The 18,435-nt window shown below is 37.1% G+C and overlaps 1 protein-coding gene across 4 annotated transcripts in view; it reads left to right on the forward strand.

The window, feature by feature from the left end:
• The window catches only part of dst (dystonin), a 92,162-nt gene that overhangs the window by 6,581 nt on the left and 67,146 nt on the right, over positions 1–18,435 (forward strand). For all 4 annotated transcript variants that reach the window (XM_053874836.1, XM_053874838.1, XM_053874837.1 and 1 more), the window contains 3 exons: positions 11,246–11,307; positions 14,829–14,918; positions 17,895–17,972. In XM_053874836.1, the coding sequence (XP_053730811.1) occupies positions 11,246–11,307; positions 14,829–14,918; positions 17,895–17,972 (230 nt within the window). The remainder of the gene's footprint in view (positions 1–11,245; positions 11,308–14,828; positions 14,919–17,894; positions 17,973–18,435) is intronic.

The raw sequence follows: 18,435 nt of genomic DNA on the forward strand, positions 1-18,435 counted from the left end.
ATTGTGTGGAAGGTTGCGTAATATTTATTGATCAGCCTATGATGGTGGGTGTTTATTTCATGTTCTGCTCCTGCAACATAGCAAAGATGGCATTAACATTGTATGGCATGATGGTGGTAGAAGCGGCAATGATTTTGATTGAATTGATATATTGCTTTTTTACATTGTATTATTTAATTCCATCTGTCTGCTCTGCTGTCTGCAGAGCCTCATTTTTTTTATTTTATGAGGATAAAAACTCTTTGTTTGTTGCTTATCTCTCAAAGAATTGTTCACCAACAACATTGTGGGTCACGAAAGCCAACAAAGGCTTAGTGATGTTTGAACCAGTGGTTCAAGGGACCTCAATAACAAGTAATTAATGAGGTAACAAAAAAGACAAACAAAATGCAAACAAAAAAAATCATTCCGCTAATTTTATTTTCTTTATTTTATTGTTTTACATTAACAGATTATGAACTCTAATACATAATATTTAGATAATTGGACTGGACTATTAAACACTTTTATGAATTAAATCACATTTATTACATTTACGAACACATCCTGCTATATATTCAGCAACTTGGAGCAATGGAGCAAAAACACCACTTGTAGTTTTTGTATCCATCCTATGACACTTTATTTATGACATTATTTAATGTCGTATTTGAGTAGGTTGTTTAGGTGAGGTAACATTTGATAGTAACTTGTGTCTACTCTGCTGCTTAGTATCACACTCCTCAGAGGCAGTTGGAGGTGGGATAAGGCTCAAACTTCCTGACTGGACTCTTTAGAGATCATATGATGTAGCATCACTAGGACGTTGTCGCTAAGATAAGCCTCAACTGACAATAAGCTTAGTTATTTTCCTCACCGGCTTCCACTCATGATCGGATTCTTTATTGATATTTTTGGATAACCTGAGCATAAACATGTCAAAGAAGGGTAAGATATTGCTTATTATTTTGTACATTTATTACATTAAAATTAAATAAAAATCTAATTGTTAGTAAAGTCATGAGTAAACATAACAAAAGTCTGTACGTCCTTAATGCTGCATTGTGTTGAATCACGTTCATAATCTTAAACTTATGGAAACTTTTCAGAAATATTTTTAAAATGCTGTCAAGTAAAAAAAAAAGTCTTGATGCGTTTCAGACTAATTGAGTGTAAATATGAATTTAAATATGAATATGAATTGTATTTATGATGTTGACATCATGTGATGTAGCATTGTATGGGTATAAATGTAGTGTTCATGGTAAAATACATTATTTTTATTCACTCTAAAACTCCAATATGGCAAAATAAGTGATGAAAAGTAAATAATAATGATGAAATTATATTATTTGACTCGTCATTCTTAAATACACAAAGTTTTTCAGACTTTGTTTGTTGCAGCGCTCAGGGTTGGTGCCTCCAGCTTCTCTGCATGTGATCAGCATAATTTAAAAGTAGCACATTTTCTCAGAGCGTGAACAGTATCCAAGCAAACAAGACCAAACAGACCATGAGGCACATTACCAAACAGTCTTTTTTGGTTTGTTAAACATGCCCTCTTTCTATCAATAGTAATGCTTTACCATTATTTTGACAATAGTGTTTCAGTTTTAGCTCTGTAGCCATGTTTTGTTGTGTAGCTAAGCATTAGCATGGTAGAAGAAGCACCTTTTGCTTTTTTAAAATATGATAATATGAAACAGTTAAGCTGTCAAAAAGTGTATAACAGACTAAAACGGTTCATTTCCATCTTAGTTCAGCATCTATTCGAGTGCCACAGTTGATCAGGTGTTAGAGCTAACATGTACTTAAGAGGGATTTCTTTTTGTCTAACTGTAATTCAACACAGGTCTCCCAACAAACACCTAAATAATGAGTTACAGACACGGTTCCTCCGACAGCTGTGAGTAGCAGTGGGCAGCGGCTGCTGGATCACTTCAGCAGAGCAGGTTTGGCAGGGAGGTCGGGGTCAAATGAGTTCCTGAAGAAGTGGATCGTCATCTGACATCATGAGAAATACCACTTCAGGATGTGGCAATAAAGATTACAAAAAAAATCTTCATCCAAATTTCAACCTTCAGTTCTGTCACACAGTTCTGTTCACAGTGCACCATTGAATTAATCAGGGTTCATTTGATTTCATTTTATTGCTGCAATTGTCTTTTTGTTGTGACCCATATTTTACTATTGTCCAAGTGTTTCTTTGGCCTTTTTTCCTTTAGTAGGTTACTCAGAAAACAACAAAGGTTTATATTCATGTTTCAAATTCGAATTCAATTCAAGTCCTTGTGACAATGCTAAAGTGGCATAATAACATTTTGTCATTATTTTATTTGAAGCCGAACAGCTGAGGCTGAATTACAGAAACTTGAATACAAATCTGATTTAAATCTGTAGTCCTCCTTAAGTACTTTAAATGTTGCAGTGCTTTCTGGGTAATTTGAGAGGAGGGATAGCTTTCTACAAGTGGGTCATTCTGAATCCATGTTTTGAAATGAGATTGTAGGTCTTGTGTGAATTGTAGGCCCAGATTGTGGATCACAATAGCAACATAGTGCTTTTCAAAAAACATTTTATTGATGCTCAACATTAGACTTGTCTCATCTCTGTCAGCTACACATCCTAAAACCTTGCCTTTTTTAAATGACGGTCCACACCATTATTTTTCAACTCTCACCGCACATCGTCGTTCTCCAGTTGGTATTAATATTGAGGTAATGAAAGAGGATGAAGAGGCAAGTAGCTACTGTATATGTACACACACATGGGATGAGCAGGAACTGAGCAGGAACTGAGGAAGCCTTATGGGTGGACCGCCCACTTCAGGAACCAGGTCCAGAATCCTGACAGGGATTTGGGCTGTGCTAGACCAAAAAAAAAAAAAAAGCAATGTTTTTTATAGACTGGCTCACAGACATTAACTGTAGATTAAGACAAGAGTAAAATTGATGATAATACAGATTATATGAGGAGACTAAAATTGAAATATTGATCTCTGCCTGCTGCGCTTAAGGTTTGAATTAAACAAATGACAAAATGAATGAAGACATGTTGACTTGCTAAAAACAACTGAGTTAGGGGGCTGTGCAAAGTGTCCAACAGAAACTGATTTATTGTTATAGTTTTTGTGGCGAGCCATTGCTCCAGAAGAAACAGTTTACCAGTCAGTTCCAGGCTTTTCTTTACGCTGCTATTCACTGCTTCCTTCATTTGCCGACGACGGCTTGTCCCTGCAAGACTGTAAACAGCTCCACTGTGTAGATGTAGGGTGAAACCAAGAGCAAACATTGGCAAAATGCTGCGGCGCTGCTTCAATAAAGATTACAAAGAGAGAAAAACCTCAGTTCAGGTTTGGATTTGTGGAGCTGAAGACTAAAACCATGTTATTTCGGGGTTTATAGATTTTCAGAGATCAAGTTGAAGCATAGATTGTTCAATAATTCATTCATTTTGAAAGCCACATTTATATGTTGAGTGTGCTGCTAGCTGCAAGACTCTTCTTTGTGTCATTCTGGGGTGTGGTCTGTCTGTACCCCCTGACATTTACATGTTTGTTCTCATTTGCATTTTTATTGACATGATCATCCAAGGGTCATAATAGTTTATGTATTCTGAATCTGCCTCAGTTGCTATATTCTCCTGTGCAAGGGAGAGCATTGTGTTTTTTTCAGTTTTTGCACAGTCACTGCCTTTGTCCGTCCTCCGGGGCTGAGCTCGGCCCAGTCCCGCTCCTCTATGTCGACAGCCCACTCATCACATTCAAACGGTCTGGTGGCCCACACACACACACACACACAACAGTGCACTCAATGGAGACTGACTGCTGGCATACAAAAGACACTTTGTTTTTAAGGGAGCCGCATCCAAGGCCTAAAGACTCTGACATGTGACAAGCTGATGAGATGACACTCTCTGGGCTGGTCATTAAAATTTAACCGTCCGGGAGACACGCTTCCAAGAGGATCACTGAGTCTCACATGGATACAGCCGGTGACCTATTCCTGCAAGTGAATAAATGAGTTTGGCAGATAGAACTCTCTTGGTCACGTTTTTATACGACAGGAGAGAGTGCATTTAAAGGAGCAGTGTTTTTCTCCAATAACATGTTCTTAGAAAAACCTCATTTTCATCACTACACTTGTGTTTGTACTTTTACTCTACATAACTGATGAAAAATGAAAGATATGATCACTTTGAGATGTGGGTTTTTATGTTTGCCCTTAAAAAAAAATTGAATCAGATTCCTAATTTATTTTCATTGTATTTTTCTGCTGTATTAATTTATATAGCACATACTTACAATTCCATTAATTCTTTGAATAAATTATTTATTGATTTTACACAATTATTTTTCTTTATAAAAAAGAAATATTAAATCCAAATCTCATAACCAGTCCAAAACTGTGATTCTTGGACTCCTTGGAATTATAGAATATAAAATGATATTTTTAAAGGGCTATTTTTTAAATTCATTTTGTTCAGCGGCTCAATAATGTCTTAAAATGTTTTAAAAATAAATGGGCGCTTACCTTAAAATTTCCCTATATGCATTTGTTTTCATTGTTGCTACTATGGTGCTCAGCCATTACTCATTTATGTTTATTTATAAGCTCTAATGTTTAGCCTGTAACAACTTGTCTTTCATGTGTAATTTTTTTATAAACACTCATATACGCCTTAACTTTCATGTTTGTTTAATTTATTTTATCATCTCCTTTTCCTGGGCTCTCTTTTTTAACATGTTTTATTTTTATTTTTATTCTCTCAGCATGGAGTCATGTGTTTACTGGGTTCTACTTTTTATTGTGTTCTGATCACCAGCTGTTTTTTGTGTTCTGGGTTTGGTGAAAGATGTCCTCTTTGTTCTAACTGTGCTCATTTCTGAATTATTGATCAGTGTTAAATGTGAAACCATAACTCAATGACTGAAGATGATTGAAGTCAAGTCACTTCAGGGGGCGCCAGTCAAATACTGACTTCATCTCTTGATGAAGGTGACTAGTGTATTCGCAGACACGACAATATCTATAACACGTAATTTAATTTCCAATATATTCTGTATTGTTCATTCACATTGAACATAGTTGACTCAATTATTGCCATCTCTGAAGCCTGTGCTGTGGTGACTAACAAAGCACAAATGTATTTTGCTTCAATTTCCTTTTCAATTTGAAACAACATAATGCGACTGGACCTGTTTTGTACCGATAAGCTTCCGTCTTGTGTCAAGTAAAACAGGCATTGTGTTATCTCATGTTCATTTCTCAGTCATATCAGTTCTCATGAATCCAAAAATACTGATTCAGGATTTAGGAATTATGTTGCAAAGAAACAGTCGGCTGGCTCTTGTACCCAATCCCTGTATTGATCCGATCAATGGGCCTCATGAGCTGCTGAGACAGTGTTTCACCGTTCCATCTGTTTCCAGTTACTTACAATCACATGCAGCTGTTTTAAGTACCATTGTTTTCTCATGTTTTTATATTCATCTGTTGTCATGGTGACGTCAACAGATTGGCTGCTCTGTTTAGCTCCTTTAACATGAGATCATCTCGTGAGTATCTGACTTTCCCACCCTGACTCATGCTGTGTAGTCGCTCCTCTTCCTCTCCAGCAGCTCCACCCTTCTCAAATGCTGCACATGTCGTCAGTTGATCCCTTAATAACTGAAAGGAAACTGTCTTGTTCAGTGGAGAAAAGTGCAGCTCAAGCCTGTTTTTCTTAGTGATCCATCCTGTCTTATTATACGTTATCAGGCATGACGCAACACTCTTAAGTTTATCTTAGATTAACCTTTAGCTGTTCAGTCTAAAGCAGTGATCAATCGTAGGACAACATACTGACATAAATTCTCTGAATGACCATTTACGAATCTTTTTAGACTGTTCTACTTATGAGCCACCGAAAACTAGAAAGGATCAACAAACAACTGAGTCAGTGTTTTTGTCTTGGTGTATGCTCGTCACTTTGTGTGGTTTAGCCTTGAAGGAAAGTGGAAAAAATTATTGCCTTAGGTTTGTCTAGTGACAAATAAAAAGTATTTATTCAGATTGAAATATATCAAAGAATATACAATAAGAAGAATATATTAAGAGATTTTATTCTGCTATACTTATTCACAAAAAATTGATCATAAGATTCATCTTGGTATTATGGAGATTTGTATGGGAATGATCTGTTTACCTGAGATGTTAAAAAAAAAAGCAGCTTTAGATGAGCTTGTTGCATTTGACCAGTACAGACTGTATGTCTGCTGCAGCTGTTGGACATATGGAAGGTGGTCTGGTGTGTGGTGTGTGCGTAGAGATGTCCCATTAGCGACCGTTAATGCGTTTCCTCTCCTTGGTATCGCTGAGTGCTACTGCAGTGAAGCTCGCCTCGCCTTCACTTATAAAGTAAAACCAAGATGGGACCACAGATTTATTTTAAGACTATGATGCCATTCAGTTCACATGATTTCATCTGAATAAATTTGATAAAATGCTTTGATATGGGTTTAAACTGAATTAAACTGAACGTTTCATTTAAAAAAAATAAACATGATTATGAGGAGAAATTTCTTTAAGTAAAAAAGTAGAGTCAGAACTAGGTGTTCCCAGCTTGAATGCATAAATTGCAACCTTATTTTATGGCCCCGTCGTAAAGGTAAAGACCTGTTTATGACGTGGATAAAGCCTCTCCTGTGTCTAGCTGCTAAAACCTACAGCTAAGTCTTGTGGAAGTCTTTAAAAACATTGCGTTGAAAACTCATTTCTGTTGGTTTTGCACACGCTCAGAGCGACTGGAAGATCTGCTTTGAAGACAACCAGTTTCAGCTACACACATATTTTGGATGCTGCCCCTCCCTCTTGAGAAGTCTGTAAACTCACTTGCAAAGAATGGGAAAAATGTTGCCACAAGAAGTCCACCGGCATCATCTCACCAGCTAATCTGTTTACAAGCTCTGCAGACGGCATGCCTATCAAATTACAGAGGTAGACGTCTTCAGCTGACTCATCACTCCATCGTGGATATTTAGGTTGTGTTGTGTGCAGTTTGGGACACTTGTTTTACCTTTGTAGGGTGTTTGCAAATGTACCCTGCCATAAAAACGGCTCATTGTGAACAAGCCTGTTGTTTATTTACTGAAAAAAAAGAAATGATGTTCCACTTGTCATAAGGGGCACAAAGCTGCCTTGAAGCCTTTCAGCCAACACGGACACTATATCATCAAAGGAAGTGTAATAAATATGATTCTACCTTATTGATATCTGATGCTCGTACACAAGTCATTTTTTGATCCACCCCTCCTTGCATGGTAGAGGAGGTTTGCAAATCAAATCTAAATAGAGTTATTAATGTGAACATTGATAACAATATTGTCCGGTACAAAGCGCTATTGTGTGATCTGTATAACGTATTAGAATATGGCTGCTGAGGCGCTAAAGCACTTCAAAACATGGGTGAAGTAACGACCCTACTTAGCTGTTGCGACACCAGAGATGGGATCCGAGAGCGGTTTGGCAAGAATGTTTAGCGAGTCCTTGCCAATGACTGAAAGTTGAAGGGCTTTTCAGTTGAGCCTCTATATCTGTGACCCCCGTAAACAAGGTCAAGCAGCTTACTCTTGCTAGATTTTGATCGGAAAGACTTCTTTTTTCATACTTCCCCTTGGCAGGAAGAATTTAGATGCCTTTGTGTAAAACCTTTTTGGACACGCGCATGTTTTAATTAAAAAATAATTTGCTTCTATTTGTGACAACGTGCCGCCGAAATAAATGATTATTCAGGCTGGAATAATCCTGACTGAAAGGAAGAAAATGAAGGGCATAACTTAAATGGCAGATTACGCGGCTGGCGGTCTGTGGCAGCATGGTTTAGAGACGTGGCTATTATTAGAAACGCACATGTGCTCTGCTGAGGTCTACAAATAACTATGACAGTAGAGGACTGCTGTGGAAGACACGTCTAGCACCAGAGATCATCTGATCACCACCAGGTGCCTATGGTGCAAAAAAGAAGATTTATGCTTCAGTTTGCCTTCAGTTCTTCCCTCCCTTCATTCCTCTTGCTCCATTGTTCTTCCTGCTTTCCCGAGTGATTAATAAGTGAGCTTGTTCTGTGACCTTGGTTCTCTCAAGGTTTCTGCCTTTATGTTTCACCCCTCCCCTCTGTTGCCTTAAAAGGGCTGTTGCTTCAAAAAAAACGAAGAAATGACGTGCAGCTCTGATGCCATCTGGATGTTTTGAATTAAAGAAACAACAACAAATAAACAGATTTGCTGTGAAATGATGATGCCAAAGTTTTCCTGTCACGCATGTCTGAGTGCTCAGTCTTGTCTTTGCCTGATGTTATGGAGGCTTCTCCTTGCCATAAAGAACTGAAGCAAAACTCATGCATAATTTATGGTTTTGCATTTCGATGGAAAACAGTCTGTGCATCATAGTTTCTCAATCTATTAATAGTTTGTTGTTTCGTACTTTAACCTCATTCCTTTTTTTTATTTTTAAAAATATGTAATGTAAAATAAAATCATGTAATATAATTGCAACGAACAGAAAAATGTCTTTGTTTTTAATTTAATATTTTCAACTTTTATTTAAATAGCATGTTCACTGTCAACTAGTTTCATAATAATAATAATAATAATATATTCTACCATTAAGGAGCAGGAACTTTTTAAGCTTTTGGATTTTTCTTTTGTCTATGATTCTTTTTTGTTTCTCCTTTGATGACTTCTTAAGGGATCAAAGGATTTTTTTCTTGTCCTGCCGCTGGAGAGTGTCAGCCTGCCAGATCGTTCAAGTGAAGTACTTTTTAGAGCACCTCTGTTGCATGTATCAATAATGCGTGTTGGCCCATTTAACCGGTATGTTTCTTTACTACCACTTTTATACATTCATTTCCTAAAGCATATTCCTTTGCATGACATTTCATGGCTGTCAGCTTTTGTAACTCAGACTATCCATCTGCTGTAGTACAAGCTCTGAATAAATTTAGTGGTCAATATCAATTGGAGTTTTATTTCAGGAATTTTATTTCAAAGCAGCAGTGAAATTTGTTAGGGCAAATGAAATCAAAGAATAACTGTCAGAAGACCACGTCTTGTGACTCCAATGCTTTTTCTTATTCAGTCCTCAAGATGGCACCACAATGTTGAATTCACTCAATCGTTTTTGGCAGCTCAGGCTTGAATTCCCCATCCTCAGGAGATTTTTAACTGTCTCTGAACTATGGTCTCTTTTCTGATTTGCCATATTTCCTGGAGGATTTAAACAGATCGCTTTCATGGTTAGAGACTCAGGCCAGTGGTAGTAGGGAGACTGAATTATTGTAATAATCCACTGGAGTCTGCTTAGTCACGGCGACATACATCATTGTCCGAGTGGCATTGTTGTTATGTCAGAGGTCTGAATTGAGTTTTCCTTGACTCATTTGGTTACTTCCTCTTTTTGTTTGGAGATATTATTACATCATAACAATAAAACAACTGCATTTGAAATGAAATTTTTATTAAAACGTTAATGTGGACCAGTACTTGCCTATCAAAATTATGAATCATCTTATGTATTGCTTTGACAAAATGAACTACTACAGCTGACCTTTTCTTTTTTTTTTTTTTTTTTTGGTAGGGGGGTTGTCTCGATTGTACCATAGTCACTCTTTAGATGAGGGAACATATATTATATACCATAAATAAAGTACTCATTCGTATGTGTATTTGTGGCATATTATCCTGTAATTACTCCTTATAAAGTACATAGTGTCTTGTTTAGCTTGGCGACATTTTACTAGGGCAGGGATGACATGAATTTCACCTGATACGATATTTTCCCAATATTTGGGTGATGATTCAATTTGTATCACGATTGTAATTTATTGATTTAAAAATAAATAATAATAGGCGTTTGGTCTAAGTGGTGACTGGGGTTGTATTTGCGTATTTATTAACAGCATTATTCACTCTATAAATATACAAAGCAGTTTATGTGCATATTATATATATTAATCTTTTTCATTCTGTCTTCTACTCTTTTAAGTATCATCATTTTAAGATGCTCTCTGATTGACCTGCACTTACCACGAGAGACTGAATTAAGACTTTTGAATCAATGATTGATTCTCTTAGAGCTTTTATTCCACTTTCATATGTTTCTTTGATAGTTTTAGAACCATTGCATCGTGCTTTAGCACATCCATATTATGGGTTCTGAACCAACCATATGTAGCCCTAAATAATTCATTTTTATCATCAGTAATTGCTGAGAACCTTTGCTTCAACACTTGAATGACTTTTTCAGCTTACTCTACTTATATTTGCTGCCTATTTGTTCTCTACTCTAATGAGATCTTTGTCTCGATTTGTTTCCACCACAGCCTTGTGCAACACTGCAATTTATCTGTTTTCCCTCTGAAAGAACGCAACAGTTTCTTCTGCGGCTTTCTTCGCGGCTTTCAGCGGTGCTGCTCCATAAACAGTGAATAGAAATCAAAATAGTGAGTAGCCATGGAAAACCTGACAGGACTCGCTCTGGATGCATGATGGGAAGCAGAGTCACGGCTGCCCTAGAGGCTGGTAGGCAGAAAAGAGGGAGAGCTCTCCACTTTTACATTCACTCCTCGCCATGGCATCCGTGTGTGTGAGCCACGATCTTCCCGACGGCCCTCATGATGGTCCGATGAGCTACCTGTTTAGGACCGACAGGGAGTTTAAAGCTCATCTGGTGACTCTCATGTGCTGCTTGGGTTCGTATTTGTCTTCATCTCTCTCTTGTTCATATTCAACTGTTGCTGTTTTGTTGTTTTCATTTTGTGATGTAACCAGCAAATTACAGGTCCAGGCTGTTTTCATTGTAGCTGTGTCTGTTTTTTGCTGAATCGGAGCATTTGTATTTTTGGAGCGTGGTCATTGGCACACTTAAAATTGAATGAGTCACATATGTGATGATGTCAGTGAGGAGGAAATGAAGAGACGAGAATGAACTCCTTAAAGTGTTGCATAATTCAAAAGCAGATTTTTGTTGAAATATTGAATCTGAAAGGAGGTTTTTCTTTCACTTCCACTTTCATTAGTTTTGCAGGATGTGCCTCTAGCATCCGGATGTGGTTTTGAGAGAAGAAAGGCCATTTGAGATCTTCTTCACCCCTGCCCATTATTTCTATTTATTTATTCCCTTTTTTTTCAAGAACATTTGTAAAATGTATATGGGATTTATCATGAGTCAGCAGTTTTTTTGCATTTTTATGTGTCCTCATCTCTGTTGTTTTTTCTGGTCTTTTCCAGATGAAAGAGACAGAGTACAGAAGAAAACATTTACCAAATGGATAAATCAGCATCTGCTGAAGGTAAGAGACATTTTAATAATATTTTGTGACCGCTAACATTGTATGCGGCCAGATATAAACAAAGCTCTCTTAAAGAAAAGCTGAGGTTTGTGATGTGTCGATGAGGGCAGTGTTGAGGCTTAGTAATGATGAGTTGATGAGGTTTCATGAAACAGTGTCGTCATTTTCTGAGGCCACAAGACGGCACCGTCTGCTGTGTAGTCTTTGGCTTTGAACAACAATATCAACAAAACCTCGTGATTACTAAACTGAAAGCTCAAGAGAATTAGGACAGTGTTTCATGAAACCTTATCAACCATTAAAGTGAGGCGATCGCCACTTGGTCTAGCAGGTGGGAGGAGGGTGGATCATGCTCGGATCAGGTGGAGGAGGCTAACTTACTCTGGCAACCCCTGATGGGAAATACTGAAAGACAAAGAGTCTAATGAGCACTTGCATTTCGACCATTAAAGGCCATCACAGCTTGGTTTGTGACTTTAGAAATGCTCATAGTTGAGCCTATTGTGTGAGCTGTTTACACAAGTCAGAAGAAAGCATTATCTACTTTTCAAACTGAGCACTTCAGAGTGAACCTTTTATTATCATTGACATTTGTCATGATCAGTCCTGGCATGCCCAGGTGTTTCCTGGGATGTAATTAAAGCATGTTAAAAGCCATTTAGCATGACAACATCATCAGGGGAATGTAATACTTTTTCCCGTCTGTTGAACATGGAAAAAAAGTAGACAAGCATTGACATGTCACAGCTACTTTGTCTTTGTGTAAATGAGTCAATTCCTGAAATCTGAATGGGTAATCATTTCTGTTTGCACTGACAAAACCAGAGGGTTGAAAGATTTATTTTACAAGAATATGGCTGTGTCACGTCTCCCATATAAATGGGGATTACTTTTATTTAATGAGTGCAAACCAAACAGCTACAACCTGAGGTGCCTTATTTATGAACAAATCCTTTTATCAGGATTCTGCTTGTAAATATGTAATTACAAAAAGATAAGTAATAATACAAAAATGTAGATGCTAATAATCTAATAATAACACATGGAAATTATATTTTCAAAGTAGTCCATTTTATAGTCGAGTTTAATACTTCAAAAAGTGAGTAACAATAGCAGACAGCATGAGGTCACACTACACCAGTAAACGCCAGCAATGGTTAAATGTATTTAGAAATGCAACTACTTTTCTACACGGCTTTGTACCCTTGAATGATGCATGACCTGTGACCCACAGTCAAGAAAAAAAGTTGTTTTTTATGTATGTGGAACAAACAAATCAGTTTGAATGTCACATGTAACACAATATAAAAGTTTATTAAAGTAAAACCATATATATTTTACCCTTTGACCTGCTGATTGATAGGGTTCATTTTATATTATAATCTCTGTTCTGGAGTAAATATACTGCATATTGATGTGCACTATAACTGGAAGGACATTCCTCCAAGCTACTCATTTCCACCCACATTATTATTTTTTGTTCTATGTATATAACTTGTTTGAACCATCACTGACCACAGTGAGGTGAGTCAGACAGCAGGTGGCAGTAGTGTGTCAGAATTCTTAAGGGGTGATCTAGTGACACTTGTTTTGCTTGATGACTGCAACTGCAAAGCCTAGTGAAAAAACCCTTCTAAATCCAGATATACAGACAAAATGAGAAGTACCAACGAAATGTAGTCGCTTAGCCCATAAGCCCATTTCGAACCACTGTCATTGATATATTACTCTTTTGAGTCAATGTTTACAAGCAACAAATATGGCCCCTATTACACTGATTCTTAACCATAGGGCCGGTGCCCATGGTTGGGCCGTGAGCGCCTCCTAGAGGGCTGCTAGAAGTTTTCTTGTTTTACACCTTGTTTCACACAAGGGCCGCAAGACACTCAGTTTTAATACATTAGTCACGTGTGTCACTGCATTGACTTGGCAGCTGCAAATCTGTGATTGTTACCAACTATGGAGAAGTTCTTGAAAAGAAAAAAAACGATAAAGAGAGTGATGCTGCCCCCCCAACAGTAAAAACTGTGCATGAAAGCACCTGTTGAAGCAGTTTTGAAAATTAATTAGAATATTTTATGGTGATACTTTCATTTACCCTAATATCTTCTCTGGACTTTCAATAAATTATATATTTTTTATTTTATGCTATCAGACATGGTTTTGTTATAATTATTCTATTCAGAATTTTATTCACTTGTACCAATTTTATCAGCAGTTTTCAACTGTTTTTTTTTTTTTTCGTAATTTGATGAACACGACTTGCACCTGGTTTTGCTGCTGGTTGGACGATGACAAATATCTTTGAGATGATCACATGGTTTCATGTCATTTCACAAGGGTTTGGTTTGTTTACGTCAAAGTAGATTAAATATGGTTATTGATCACAAATGAAATCAAGAATCATGAATCAGTTCTATTGAATGGGTCCCGGGCCCATTTGTTCTGGGGAAGGTGGGACCCAAAATCAAGAAAGTTAAGAACCTCTGCCCTATTACGTTGGTAATTCAAGCAGTTTTCATTCTCATCACTTGTCTTTCTATACTGTGCATTATTTTTATTTAATAAATTTGCGCAGCTTTATACGTAATTCATGTTATAATATGGTTTGGGAATTATATTTGATACAGCTATGTAAGTAGAACTTCTCAGATGGCATTTGGTTTTTAATTTTCTTGAATAAACTGGTGAGAAAATGATGTGTGAAAAATGACATTTGGAACTGAAAAAGTTCTTAACCCCATGTGTGATTTTTCTCTCCGTAAGATGTTTGGGATATGATACATCACATGGTTTCATTTTTGCATATACAATATGAACATGCACCTAGATCCATGACATCACCTTTAACAGATTCAGGAAAGGCTCGTATGTGACTACAGTCTTCCCTCTGTCCAGGAAACCAAACCTGTCATTGTTCAAAACTCTTCAGAAGTGCTGAGTAATTATTGTGAGACGGCTTTGCTTGACCCAATAACACAAGGGTGCAGGTCTATTTTGGCTCCACAGCTGTAGCGGCTATCTGGGATTACAGTGCTGAAAGCCCTGTGTGAAAGCAGGTCAGCAGGCTGGGGGGGCGGATTTCTGAGCCTCGGTATTTAGGACAGGAAGGAGAGTGGGGCCTTCTGGAAGGAGAAGGCCTGGACTTGTCAAGTGTCAGGCTCAAGTGCTCAACTGACTGCTGATAAAGGCTGACTGGCCCTGACATTGAGAAAGTTTTTGTGTGTAATAAATGAAGGTGCACTGAGAGCTAATTGGTCATCTGATTTCAGAATTGCTTTCACAGTTGCTTCAAGGTCTTTTGTGCACAACTTGACAATGGTTCATATTTTGAAAACAAAACCGACTCTTATAGTTGTAGTCAAACGAAGCATTGTCAGTGGGCTTTTATGTTTCCTGTGAAAGTTTGAAAGAAAAGCTTGAAAAAGTCACCATCTTAAAATTAGTTTTTAACTGCAATGTATTGATTTTCTTAAAAAAAACAAACAAAAATCATCTAAAAAGTGTCTTTTTTTCTGCAGGTACGCAAGCATATCAATGACTTGTATGAGGACTTACGAGATGGACATAACCTGATCTCGCTGCTGGAGGTTCTTTCTGGAGACACACTGGTAGGTGGCTGCACTATCGACAATATTAAAATAGTGTGTATGTGATAGATTCATAGCAAACCTGTGCTTTTTAAAACTGATTTGCTGCTGTGACAGTGGCTGATGGTTAAGCCAGTGCTGGGACCCATCCTCCGTACTGTGTTGGTGCCCAGTACGGAGGATGGGTCCCAGTGAGAGGACAGGTGGGGACATTACAGGCTGACATATGTTCTTTAGGTAACACTAACCAGGGTATTGATCGTGGGCTGAATCTGGGTTCTTAATGGATGTATTAAGCAGCTGGGTATTGAAGAGAATGCTCTTGATCTATACTACTTTACATTTCTGCTGAGCAAACAGCATGTACTGTACATTAAAGGGGACATTTTTCCCTTGACGAAGGTGTGACAAGAATAATCTAAACGCCTCACTGTGACCCAAATACATGAAATGTATGTTGTGAAAGTGTTTCAACAAAAGACATGCTGATGATGAATGCGGTGCAGTCAGTTTTGCACTGTGGCTTTTAGAAATATTGTAATTCCTCTTTCTTTCTTCTAAAAATAGAACATATTTTACAACAAAAACAACATATTTTCCATTTAGGTAAGTGATACAAGTGGGCATTTTTGTGAAAATGTCATTTTAGTTGAGGATATAAATGGGTCTAAATTTCTGTTGCTTGGGTTAGGGGACATTTATTTTCTAGTACTCGATGAAAGCAGTGTTACTGTGCGTTTGTTTTGATGTTTCACTATGATTTGATTCTTTAAACAAAGGCAAGGCTGTATAATATTCTCTGCTCATTGAAGTCGTTTCAGCTAAATCATAAATAAGACTAATAGAACTTATGTGTTTCAACGTTTAGATTCCTTCTGATCTAAAATATAATCCTTTTGATGCACACATTCAAAACTTGAGCTTTTTGTGTCGTCTTTGGTTTACCTTTTCCCGTTATTTTCAGTCAATAATATATGGAAGAAGTACTGAAGTTAAGGTATTTTTTGTTGATTTTACTGGCTACTTTTAAGTATTTATATTTGTATTCTGAAGTGGTCCGATCTGGAAGGTTCATTTTCAGTTAAAAAAAGGGTATAACGCCCTCATGTGGTCAAACAAGGAACCCGAACAGGCGTCTTGTTATCAATCGGGTTTCATTCAATTTTTCTTTTGTCTTTTATCAAAGGCAATTCAGCTCATTGATCCATGACATTTGCTTGGATAATTGCTTACATTCTATGCTGAGCTGATAACTAATTTTCTCATCGTACTGAAATTACTCTTGACTAAAGCATGAAAATTATAATGTTATTTATTATCATTAAAATTATAATATATTGTATCATAAAATTAATATAATAATTAAATAAATATTACCAAAAGTTTAGTAAAGTCATCACCCGTTAATGTTCATTTAATTGACAAGCCATATCAATGATTTTTAAAGACTGGAGAATTATTTAACATGACTCTTTCATTCTTCCATCTGGAGCATAGTTTAACATGCTAACCCATTATGATCCTTCCCTGAATTTAAACTGCATGATCTCATGTGCAAGAATCCCATTTAGTTGCCTCCAAATGTTACTAATAGTCATTCTCCCAGTATCTTTGTTTACATCCATCTACTATCCTCTACCTCGTTGGTCTTTTTTTTCTGTCCATTGTCCTGTCTCCCATTGATTTGGTGGCTGTGTCTGTGTCCATGTCTGTCTTTCCTCCCCATGTGTGGCCTTTTTCGCTGATAAGCCGAGGGAGCGTGATTTTCTGAAGACGTTGCGGTTGGTGAGTGGGACAGACGCATGCGGGGTTGAGCAGCATGGAGACACGGTGGATGATGATGATAAGGGGGTATGTGTGAGCGACCCCTAGTAACAGTAAAGTCCATTTCACAGCTTGCTGTGGCTGGTTAGTTAGGAACTGAGGAGTCGTGCTGCTGTAGATCATTTAGAAGAAGAGATTTACCCTCTCCCTGCTATGACTGTAAAATGATCATTGTTCGCATTTTAGTACTCTGGTCACATCACTACTAATATACAGCAGTCCCTTTCAAATGTCAAAAGTGTTTCCTTTTGTTTTATTTTAGCAATTTCCAGTGACATGCTTCAGAGATACATTTGTAGTCGGCATAATTGTTTTGAGCTTTGTAGCCTTCGTTGTGTTTAAGTTACATTAGTGCGCTTCCCTTTGTTGCTAACTATCTCACGAGACACAGCAGTGACGCTTGCCTCCTCTTTGAATGCATGGGATTGTGTAATATTTAAAGGGAAATTGCTTTGTCCACTAACAATTTAAATCATTGATTCATATTTTCCTTTCTTTTTGTCTGATGTTAGTGTTAAACTTTGGGTTAAATTTTTTTTTTTTTCAATCTGAGCTGTGATTTTATTTACTATTTTGATTATATTTTATTTATGAATGGGCAAGTAGCTTTGAGGATATGCATATTTCATTAATAATTATAAATACGATCAGTGCATTATTATGAATTATTACTCACAGTGATTAATAATGAATCATCTTTTTTTTATAATTAAGATTGTAGTTAGCATTTGAGCTTGACTTGAGTGAACCTTTGCAGTGTTTAATTGTGTCAATTCACCAATGTTTCAATTTGAAATTCACCAAATCACAGTAAAGTATTTGACTGCTTTGTTATATTTCCCATCTCAACCTGTCCATTGGACTATGAGCCCATAACAGCTACCTTTTCAAAAATATATTCACACCATCAAGTGTTTTGCTTTTTCCGATTGAATTTAAGTGTCAAGTTGTTTCTTTGCACCATTGTCAAGCATGAATTTTCCAAAATTGCTCTGTATCCAAAGAGTGTGTTCCAGTTTTGAAGGAAATTTTGTCAGCTTATTCAAAGTACAGGAGTTGTTGCTGTGTCCTTGAAGACTTCGCCTGTATCACTTGTCTGCTGTCACCTATATTTGAAGTACATTGTCCTGAGGGGAAAATAAGCAACCTGTTCTTCTCTCTCTGTCTCCACAGCCTCGAGAGAGAGGGAGGATGCGTTTTCATAAACTTCAAAATGTACAAATAGCACTGGATTATTTAAAGAGGCGGCAGGTAAGCATCAAAATATGTTGAATCTATGTCAACATTGACTGTATGTTTGAAAGTATTTTTCCAACCTTTCAGAACATGACTGTCTTTATTTGGATGAAGCCGTTGCCAGTGGCTGATTTTGTAGGCAAAACAAACAAACAAACAAACTGAGAACACTGCTATTTACACTTCAGATGACTGATATATGTAAATGCATCCAACTGATTGGATGACTTTAACACAGGCCTCCATTTGTGGGTGAGAATGATGCATTTTATGCAGCTATCATTGGATTCCTACTTTTTAACTGAATACAAAATGAAAACAACTTTTGGTTTTCTCAAACCGTCACTTAAAAAAACATGTAGTGGTGGTTGTGTATGTGTTTTTGTTTTTCTTCAATTGCACAAGGTTTATCATTTATCAGTGAATTCAGTCGGTGACAGTGGGGACAGTCCCACGCTGTCACCAGGAAGTGGCTATT

This window comes from Synchiropus splendidus, chromosome 9 (genome assembly GCF_027744825.2).
Source record: "Synchiropus splendidus isolate RoL2022-P1 chromosome 9, RoL_Sspl_1.0, whole genome shotgun sequence".
NCBI classification, from domain to species: Eukaryota; Metazoa; Chordata; class Actinopteri; order Syngnathiformes; family Callionymidae; genus Synchiropus; species Synchiropus splendidus.